General features: G+C 36.5%; 1 protein-coding gene across 1 annotated transcript; it reads right to left on the minus strand.

Annotated features, from left to right (window-relative positions):
- Positions 1–728: 728 nt before the first annotated feature.
- On the minus strand, positions 729–5783 carry LOC123877525 (trypsin CFT-1-like). The gene is made up of 5 exons (XM_045924328.1): positions 5735–5783; positions 4393–4561; positions 2531–2792; positions 1782–1863; positions 729–934 (listed from the first exon to the last, which is right to left on the minus strand). The coding sequence occupies exons 1-5, from the start codon at positions 5781–5783 to the stop codon at positions 729–731; spliced, it is 768 nt and encodes a 255-aa protein (XP_045780284.1).
- Positions 5784–11298: the final 5515 nt, after the last annotated feature.

The raw sequence follows: 11298 nt of genomic DNA on the forward strand, positions 1-11298 counted from the left end.
ACATTACACTAATTTTATAAAGCCAAAAGTTTGTGTGTATGTTTGTTACTCTTTCACGTAAAAACAACAGAACGGATTTGGCTGAAATTCGGAATGGAGATTGATTATAACCTGGATTAACACAAAGGCTACTTTTTATCCCGGAAAATCAAAGACTTCCTATGGGATTTTTAAAAATCTAAATCCACGCGGACGAAATCGCTGGCGTTAGCTAGCTATTAATACGAGTATACTAGCTATACCCGCAACTTCGTTTGCGTGGACTACACAAATGTCATACCCCTATTTTACCTCCTTAGGGGTTGAATTTTCAAAAATGCTTTCTTTTCGGATGTGTACTTCATAATAGCTATCTGCATGCCAAATTGCAGCCTGATCCGTCCAGTAGTTTAAGCTGTACTTGATAGTTCACCAATCAAGTTCTTTTTTTCAATCAGTAGCAATCTGTCACCTTTACCTTTTACATAGGCATTTCGATTTAGTTATAAAGAGATACTAACTAAGTGATATATCGGCGTCCAGCTCTTGTTGCTTGGTCTAGAAACTTGAGATTTTGGATGTAGGTCTCCTAGAAAAGTATTTAGAGAAATTCTTAAAAAATAGAGGTTCCGTTTTGCCTTTTGAGGTACGGAACCCTAAAAACGAGGATTTGAAAAAAACTAAGATTCTTTTTTTCAATAATTTACTCAACCCTGCCCAGAAAGTATATTTGAAGTAACCATTTTTTCTTATGAATGGTTTCGGATCCAGGCAGCGTATCGAGAAACTCTTGCGAAAACAACAGGCCAGTGAGAATCGCATCCATCCCAGTGAAGAAAGCTGCAAACGCCCACGACTATGTTATTGAAGACTGCCCCGGTGCCAGAGTCTCCAAAGCAAGTCCCTCTACTGGCGTTGCTCCAGCCAAGACACAGCATGTTTGCAGTTATGATTCCTGATAAAGAAAGAAAGAAATAAAGAAAGAAAGAACGAAATAGTACAGTATTCAAGCAAATAGAGCATTGGCCGTTGGAGTACCTAATATTGGAAGGACGAGGCGAAACCGAGCACTTCGAAAGGGATTTAAAAAAAAAAGACGAAGGACGAGACGACAGCTGAGTCCAAAATTTTCTACTAAGCATCTCAAACGATAAAGGCTAGCGCAGCGAATAGAAGGAAAAAACTATTTTTTGATATGGGTGCAGAATCCATTCTTAAATGTTTATGTGTCTTAAATGTTATTGCATTCAGAAATATTTTTAGAATAACACATTAACACACAAACAATTAATACTGAGCTGAAGCAAAGCTTTGTCGGAGTTATGCATGCTTGGGATTTTTAAGCAATTTAAATATCACTTCATCGTGAGGGAACCTTCATGCTCGCGAGCTCTCCATAATGTTCTCAAAGGTGTGTAAAATCTGCCAATTAGAGCCTCGGTAGCTCAACGATTGAGGAGCGGACTGAATTCCGAAAGGTCGGCGGTTCAAACCCCACCCGTTTCACTATTGTCGTACCCACTCCTAGCACAAGCTTTACACTTAATTGGAGGGGAAAGGGGAGCATTAGTCATGATTAGCATGGCTAATATTCTTTAAAAAAAATCGCACTGGGCCAGCATGTCAGACTATGGCCTAAAAACTTTTCCTTCTGATAAGAGACTCATGCTAAGTAGTGGGCCGGCGATAGGTTGATCATGATGATGGTAATGGAAGAAAATTGAAAAGACACGAGCGAAGTGAGCGAGAAATTAATTGCCTTTTTGTGATTAGTTACAACGTATACAAGTTAGTTTTGTTACCTCTGAAGTCAGTATTGCATCTAGCTTGATTGACCGACCGAAGTGTAACGTGACGTAGCTGTTCTGATCCGGCGCCATTATGCTGAAATATTTACATTTGAATAGTGAGTAAAGGATTACAAACTTTGGGAAATGCCCCATAGAAAAAACCCAGCGTCGATCAATAATTTATAAATAAAATAGTATGATAGAGCGGAAATTGGAGGTCACATTATTGTGCCTCTCCGAAATAGGCATTTAGTTTTGAATGCAAATACGAGTAAGTGGTAAGAAAAACTAATAATATTAGGTAAGATACTGGATTTTGTTTGTTTGTATGAATATCTATGGTCTATGGGTTTGTATATTATTGTTTGTAATGTACATACTTTCAGGAAGGTTTCTGTGGGTTTTAGTACATAATAATTGACAATAGGTATCATTCTTAATTATTAAGTAATATACATAAATATATGTATACACTTACCTCTCGAAAACTTTTGATACGTAGGTACACCGATTTCTTTGAGATTTCTGAACCCATGTGAATTTTTTTGACGTGACAACGTCTTATAATTCGATACAGCCGGCTGCACGCACGAAAAAACATGAGTCATGCGGCGTTACCTAGATGCGGCGTTACCAGCGTTGCGGAGGTAACGCGACGTAACGCCGCGATCGGCCTTTGTTGTCACGTTCAACTATCGTCAGTAAACCGACTTTACAGACAACCAATTTTTTTTAACATTCTCTTTTATCAACAAACTTACACTAGTCCGTCCCCATCCAATAGCAATAACGTTGGAGTTGTCAGGGATATTCAGGTTGGCCCCAGCGAGAGACGCAGCTCGAATGGTGGCGGAACCCAGCGGGATGGCGGTCGACACCCTGACGACGCCGATGTCATTGTCGTGGTTCCTGGGATTGTACTGCGTGTGACCGAAGAGCTGGGCCACATTGTGCACCCTGCCACCGCTGCTACGATTGGTCGAACCAACGCGGATACGGTATCTATTTGCCACATTGTTGTTGCTATAAACAGATGACATATATTATTTATTACTAAATAATCCAACTTTAATATGGAAACCTTTAAGCCAAGAGTAAATAGGCATCTTCTAGGTAAGCGCGCTCCCTCTAAGACTGCATCGTCACTTACCAACATGTCTGATTGCAGCCAAGCGCTAATCTATTAAAAAAAAGTATAACGTTGGAGTTGTCATGGATATTCAGGTTGGCCCCAGCGAGAGTCCCAGCTCGAATGGATTGACACCCTAATATAAACAGATGACATGAAATAAATGAATACTTATTACTAAATAATCCAACTTTAATATGGATACCTTCACGTCAAGAGTAAATAGGCATCTTCTGGGCAAGCGCGCTCCATTTTTCCATACTTTAGCATTTATAATGTATGGATATACATATAAATAAAGTATGGATGAATCATTTGTATACGTACTTGTGTATCCCAGCTAAGGTCAGAGACAAATCGAGGCTCCGGCTTTTTAGTCGTAGCAAAAGCGTAGCACCTACGTCCTACATACCTACCTACCCGAACGACTGATCCACTACTTTGGTATTTTACCCCCGCCTACGACGCGGCATTGACCCCAGGGCACTTATCTACGCAACGTTCGTTGGCCTTTAGTGTCACTCAGATTGATTTTAAGAAAATATAGGACTTTTTTTGTGATACTTATCTTATCAGTAATAAATGATAGATGAATGAATATATGTACTTTTATTTTACGCCACAAGATTGATACAGAAAAAGCACAAAGCAAAACAAAAATATAGGCGGGTACAATTCGGCGGCCTTATCGCTACCTGGCCTATCTCTTCCAGGCAACCAAATTGCAGTAATCTACAGTGCTATCACCCGTATTCATTTTTGGTAACGTTTTACTTACACCGTGTAATAGGTCTGTCTTAAATATTACGATAATGTAAGTATAGGCTGAAAGCTGTGATAGCCTAGTGGTTAGAACGTCCGTCTGCTAATCGGAGGTCAGGGGTCGATCCCGGGCACGCACCACTAACTTTTCAGTTATGTGCGTTTTAAGTAATTAAATATCACTTGCTTTAACAGTGAAGGAAAACATTGTGTGGAAACCTGCATGCCTGAGAGTTCTTCATGTTCTCAAAGGTGTGTGAAGTCTGCCAATCCGCATTGGGCCAGCGTGGCAGACTATGGCCTAAGCCCTTCTTATTCTGAGAGGAGACCCGTACTCAGTAGTGGGGCGGAAATGGGTTGATCATGACAAGTATAGGCACCTTCTGGGCAGGCGCGCTCCACCTTAGGCTCCATCATCTCCTGCTTGGTGTGATTGCAGTCAAGCGCAAGCCCATTTAGTTATAATAACTCAAAATTTAAAAAACCCCCGACGGAAAACCTTCTATAAGAAAACCAGAAAATAGCTGATAACTTTCGAACGGCTGAACCGATTTTCTTCGTTTACAGCTAAAAACACTCTCGATCAAGCCACCTTTCAAACGAAAAATACTAAATTAAAATCGGTTCATTAGTTTAGGAGCTACGATGCCACAGACAGATACACAGATACACACGTCAAACTTATAACGCCTCTCTTTTTGGGTCGGGGGGTAAAAAAGGACATCGTCTTACACCCAACAATGAACCGCTGAGAGGATGGATCTGTTGTTTATGATGGTACCGCCGCATGTGTGGCCAAAGTTGACATTGTTTCCCGTCACTTGAAGCGAGGCAGCGAACGGGTATCTATCTATACTGGTCACTGATCCCCCGACTATCCTCTCCTGCTGCTGTGGAAGTGCTGAAATAGTAAGCTAAACATATGTAAAAAGAAAAGCTGATTGATTTACTGATCTATTGATTGATTGATTTATTGATTATTATTATCTACTAGAAGATGCCCACGGCTTCGCCCGCGTGGAGTTCGGTTTTTGTAAATCCCGTAGGAATTCTTCAATTTTACGGGATAAAAAGTAGCCTATGTCCTTACCCGGAATGTATCCCAAGTCTGTAGCGAATTTCATTAAAATCGGTTCAGTGGTTGGGTCGTGAAAACGTAGCAGACAGACAGAAAGACAGACAGACAGACAGATTTTCGCTTTTATAATATTAGTATGGATCTCAGCTCAAACTACTGGACGGATCGGGCTGGAATTTGGCATGCAGATAGCTATTATGACGTAGATGTTCGCTAAGAAAGGATTTTTGAAAATTCAATCCCTTAGGGGTAAATTTGTGTCATCCACGTGGACGAAGTCGTGGGCATAGGCTTGTCAATTTATAGTACTGCATAACCTAAGCCCGCTTAAGTAACGCTTCGTGTTCAAACTAACAAAGGTAAACCGTTTCAGCCACGTTGTGATATCTTAGCTACAAATATAAAATATATAGTCAATCCATACTTAATATTATAAATGCGAAAGTGTGTCTGTCTGTCTGTCTTCTACGCTTTCACGGCTCAACCGCTGAACCGATTTTAATGAAATGTTGTACAGTCTTAGGATACATTCCGGGGAAGGACATAGGTTACTTTTTATCCCGGAAAAACAAACAGTTCCCGCGAGATTCCTAAATACTCATCCGCTTGATCGATTTGTATGTTTGGTACCGAGATAGCTTGCGTCCCTGTAATTGACATAGGCAACTTTTTATCCCGGAAAATCAAACAGATCCCGCAGGATCTTTAAAAACCTAAATCCACGCGGAAGAAGTCGCGGGCATCCTCTAGTAATATATAAAACGAAAAGGTGACTTGACTGACTGATCTCTCAACACATAGCTCAAACTACTGGACGGATCGGGCTTAAAAATACCATAAGCTAGTTTTAAAATATAATATGTTCTAAGCCTAACTTGTAATAGATTAAAAAAATATATAGATAAATGCAGATTTTTCATGCTATTTAAAAAATTATTATGAAAAAAAGACTATAATATAATATTGTTGTATTTAGTATTAGTAATAAAAACTTACAAGCAACAGTAGTAAGGCATACTGCCAATAAAAGAGTGACTGTCTTCATTGTCCCACCGTGAAATATGTTTTGGTAAAAGTTTAATTACTTATACACAAATATTGGCTATTTTATCATCAATGATTAGATAAGTGGGTAATAATTACTGCTAAGCCAGCTATTAATAACTTAATTACTGACCTTGAAACTTCACTCGCGTAGTATTTTCAAAATTCTTTTTAATTATGACTCTACTTTATCCAGAAAATATGACGAAAACCTACATGCAAAAAAATAGATTGAGCTCCATCCGCGTGGATGTATAGATTTTTGAAAATTCCGTAGGAATTCTTGGATTTCCATTTTTCTACAGTTTTTTCCTTGGTTTTACTCACGTGAGTAGCTTACATAAGTGATTTAGGATCTATTTTCTATAGCTAAAGGCACGGTTTAGGTAAAATCAATAAAATATAATCCAAAACAGCGTTTATTTTCACAAATCTCTTGAAATAATCATCTGCTACTTTCAAAATAGTTATAATTTGCGCTTTTTTGCATGTCATCAAAACTAAGCTATTAGAATTATAGCTTTCACTTAGTCAAGTCAATAATTGTTAGTTTTAGTTATCATTATGGAAATACGTATTTTAAGATTATAATGTGAAAGTGTGTGTGTTTTTTTAAAGTGACACAGGCTACTTTTTATCCCGGAAAAACAAGTGGTTCCTGCGGAATGGCATACCATTTTCTCGCAATCTCTCTGCTACAAAGCAACGCATCCGCGTGGGTTTTTCGCGTAGATATTGTTTTTTTTTATTATTCTAATATTTTTAAGGGGCTTTTATAGGTGTCCTATATCACATCGGTACAATCTAAACTATAATTAAACTAGTTATAAACCTAAAACTTGACAATACAGCATTGTAAAGTCGAAATCTCCTGAGGATGCTCCGGTGTCGGGGCGAAACGTGCGTCGAGAGTAGTGGAAAAGTCTTGTGTGGTGGTGCATGTGAGTGGTGGTGGCAGTGCTTGCTTGGGAACTTGGTTTTATTGCTTGGTTGGGGAGGCAAGCGGTGCTTAGCTTGTAACTGCATTTTTGACCATACAGACTTTTTCTGTTGGCGGATTATAGCAAAATAATTTTTAACTGTTTCTTGCTAAACATGAACTTCCGCAAAGTAACGCCTGATTCTATCCAATGCTCAAAGGTTTGTTTAAAATACAGTTAAAAGTAAGTTTATCCCGAAAAATCAAATTGTTCCCACGGGATTTATAAACTTAAATCTACGCAGACGAAATTTCGCGCTTCTTTGGGTCATATTTGTTATTAAAAAAAAACTAAAGCGCTATTATGACAAAACTAGAGCCTTCTACAAAATTTTCATGCCAGTGCTTTTTTTTTATGATAACACTAGTCACTAATTCAAACCATCAAACATATTTTTGTACAGTTATACAATATACAAATATCTTAAAGGGTTAACAAAATTACTACAAGCAATTAACAACAATTGACCGACGCTTCGGCATGAGAATGATAAATTACTTTAAGAACCCAAAGAATATTCTTTTCTGTTCTTATTACATTAAAAATAAGATTCAAAATTGCTCCAAAAATACCAAACCGAGTCATGTTTTTGTTTGAAAGGCAAAACAAGAAAAAAAAATCGCCTCTGTACAGTTTTACAAACGTTACCGTTTCATTTATATTTTTGTCTAATTTACGACGCTGCGGGCCCACTGTGCAGCGGTGCTTACTGAACCGCTAGACAAAAACATAAAAACTAATCAAGTGTGTGTCAAAACACGTATAAGTGTTCCGTAGCCTATCTGATTTCTAAAAACTTCGGTAATCATTATTTCTCATATGGTATTTTTTTCCAAAATCCTTTTCCCAATGCCTTTTCAAATTCCTTTTCCAAAATCTTTACTCGATGCGCTACAACAAATTTTATTCTCTCTCTTTTCTCTCTCACTCTCACTTTTCGTGTTCCGAAGACTGGAACTAAACTTCTCAACTCATTTCCAATGTAAGGCTGGTAAAACACGCTTTCCAGTGTTATACTAGAAAATAATTTTTTTTATAACTTAAATATGCCTTAGTATGAGGTTTTTATAACAGCTGTGCTGAATTTTAACTTTACAGCTCTTTTAGTTTATATTTAGAATGGCTGTGGCACAGGCATACCTACAGATAAACGAACTGGATGAAACTTATTTGTCGTTACTCGTTACACTCTTGGCACTTATCGTCACTCTTATGAAGTGTCGTCACTCTTATGTATGCGTCCCCAGTCCTCTCTAATGGCTGCCTTCCTTGTGCACTGATGTAAATGCACTGAAGGACATCCAACGGACTATCGGGAACGAAACGATAAATGAATAAATAATTTTTTTTTTTGTTTATGGGTTCTTTGATTTTCTGCGGAACCCCAAAAAAGCAACTTTGACAATTTTTTCGTAAAACAAACGTTTCAAATTTTATTGCATGAATTTTGCCGGTGGCCATTTCTGAAAAGTCCTTTAGAAATCGTATCCTTTACTTAGGTAGCTAAGAATCGTAAATCATAAAAAAACGGTCGGGTCCATTTGGTTACTTGGGAACCATTTCTAAAGCTCTTACACTGCAATTTGAATATTTAATTCCTTACCACCTATTCACACTTGTCTATTTAAGTTGGAAAGTCAAAAAGTTTCTTTCAACTTAGCGGCAGATTATTTTCAGAGAACATCGTACAGGTCCTTCTCAAAAAATGTAAGTATTTTTTTCTTTATTCGGCGAAGTTTGCTAAATAAATAAAATAAATTATTTACATGAAGGTTTCCATTTAGCAATAACGTTATTTTTACATTATAGCTTTATTATACATTATACGTTTTGACTGTGAACTTAATAAGCCCTTTTATAAGTACACACTCAATAGAAATCTTTGCCTTTGCACCTAGCTAACCTGACGTTCGTCGCCCGCGTGAAACTCATTTCAACCTGTAAGCCTGTAACCTAAAAAAGTAAATTAAATAAATTATGATCCAATAGATGTATTCTGAATATTATACAAACAATCAACACAAATAAACAGAACAAAACAATGTACACAAATCACTTTACACTAAAAAAACCACTTTAATTAATTAAAAAAAATTACAAATTTAAAGAGAACTTAACTTGCAATTTCATAACATTAATTCGCCAAAGTGACTCATAAAAGCACCGATACCTTTTACTTACAGAAAAACTGTATTAGGACATAAAACGGACTTTTCACATTAACAATAAGCCAGTAGCAAATTCTTCCACAGGAATTAAGGAACAATTAGATCATTGTAAGTGACAGGTACAAAGTAAAACAATGGCACTCTCCGGTAGCGAAATGGATAGTTTTGCGTTTTGAATATATAATTAAACCTTAGATAACTAACAGTAAATCTATGGCCAGAACTATAGAATGGCTGTAAAAGGGTTAGATTGTAAATCAAAGTGAAAGGGGTAACTGTTACCCCGGTAACGGTATGCTGGCCAAATTTTATTCGTTTTTATTGGTGTTATTTTGTTGTTACCCTTTTGTTACTAAGGTGCTGAGGTGTAATAATTTTGTTTCAAGTTATGACAAGATGTGATGTGGTTATCTTAAGTTATCGTGAGAACTGAGAAGCGGGAATTTTCATTTTTATTTTTGTTTTGTAGCTTAAGTTCTTACTTAATTAAAATTAATTAAATAATTAAATAGCTTGGCATCACAGCGACAGGCTTTTTATTCAAAAAAAATCGCTAAAAAATCAATGGAGTTCCCGTGGGATTTTTAAAATACCTAAATCCACTCGGTTCAAGAAGAAACTGACTGACTGACATATGAACGGACAGTTCAACCCGCTGGGCCTATACTTGAGATTTTCCATGTGGGTTCTCTCTATGACGTTAACAGGGCTCTCTCCGTCACTCGTTTCCACTCGTTTCATACAATCGTAGTTCCAATTTCATTTGAATATTAAGCAACCAAAGTCCATGAAATTTTGCAGACATATTCTAGAAACTAATATCTGTGTCTGTGGTGTTTTAGATTTTTCTAAAAATATGTAGTTTTAAAATTACAGGGGCTCCAAGATTTGTATGAAATTTTTTAAGACCGCGTAACTTTGAAACCGAATATTTTAACAGAAATCTGGAAAACCACAGACATAGATATTAGTTTCTAGAATATGTCTGCAAAATTTCATGGACTTTGGTTGCTTAATATTCAAATGAAATTGGAACTACGATTGTATGAAACGAGTGACGGAGAGAGCCCTAAAGGATTTTCAGAATCCGCCCAAATGAAACTGGGGTGGGCCATCTATAAAAATAAAATATTCTTCTATCAAACAAAATGCCAACCATTTAAGTATCTTAATAAGCCATTAAAAATACAAAATTCATTACAAAAAAGTTAAAAAGTAATGTCAAACAAGACGACGAAAAAATTCTCACAATTTATTTGCCGGCAATTTTTAGCTATTGTAATTTTTGTGCTAAAAACTTTTAAAAAACGTACATGCTTTTTTATTAGACAGGATATGCAGGTAAAAAATCTTAAGGGCTTTATTACACACCAAATGGTGTACAATAGATGCATCTTTGGTTTTATTGCGAAAAACAATGCAATTGTCCGTTTGTTGCGCAAAATTGCAACCTTTTTTTAAACTTTTACGATTAGAAAGCGGGGAAGGGCCAGCTTTCTAAAATAACGTAGAAATGTGAGTTTGGCATACTCGCGTAGAATTCTTTACGTATCTATATTTCATTTGTACATGCTTAAAAACTTTTTGCCCCGCTAATAAGCCGCTAATCTCATTTTTCAAAACAATGATCAATATTTTTTTGCGTTTTGGAATCTTCAGTGATAAAAAAACCCCTTTGAAATACATACCTACATCAACAAAATAATTACATAATGGCCTCAGTTTTTGTCAACTTTGTCAAATAAATAATAATTTTTGTCGCATGGTATCCTTTACACTCAAAAAAACCAAAATTTTATTCAAATATAATTTTAAATTGCATTTTTATGCTAAGCAAACATGTCTTACTAAAACTTATCAATAAAAAGTCACTATTCACTACATCACCAGACTAAGGGCCGATTTTTTTGAATTTCATCCTGTTTTAAGAGCCTTTTGTCGGCTTATTACCTTTACAACAAAATACAAACCCTACCTATTTTTATTGTGGTCAAACCAAATCGTTTGTTTAACATACATAGGGTTCACATTAAAGTTTTTTATTTCATAATTTTGAAACCGTCTAGTAACCAAATATTACTTAACAATTCACAAAAAAAATGTGTTAATGATAAAAGAAAAATTCGATTGCATTTTCTAAAGGTGTTTATCAGACGGTTCATTCGGAGTGAATGTTTTGAGTCAATTTGTGTTCAGATGTTTCATTTCAAGGGAAAGATGTCGAATGGAAGACAGAAATGAATAAAAAACCAGCCAAGTGCGAGTCAGACTCGCGCAGCGAGGGTTCCGTACTCGGGTAATTTTTCTGACATTTTGCACGATAAATCAAAAACTATTATGCATAAAAATAAACAAAAATCTCTTTTAA

Source organism: Maniola jurtina, chromosome 24 (assembly GCF_905333055.1).
Source record: "Maniola jurtina chromosome 24, ilManJurt1.1, whole genome shotgun sequence".
Classification (NCBI taxonomy): domain Eukaryota; kingdom Metazoa; phylum Arthropoda; class Insecta; order Lepidoptera; family Nymphalidae; genus Maniola; species Maniola jurtina.

What these genes read in the sequence shown, in the direction of transcription:
- LOC123877525 (XM_045924328.1), bottom strand. Translation starts at nt 5,783, where the DNA reads ATGAAGACAGTCACTCTTTTATTGGCAGTATGCCTTACTACTGTTGCT. An exon ending in ATGCCTTACTACTGTTGCTT is followed by an intron (nt 4,562 to 5,734) that starts GTAAGTTTTTAT and finishes TTACTATTTCAG; the next exon opens with CACTTCCACAGCAGCAGGAG. An exon ending in TCAGCGGTTCATTGTTGGGT is followed by an intron (nt 2,793 to 4,392) that starts GTAAGACGATGT and finishes ATCTGTTTATAG; the next exon opens with CAACAACAATGTGGCAAATA.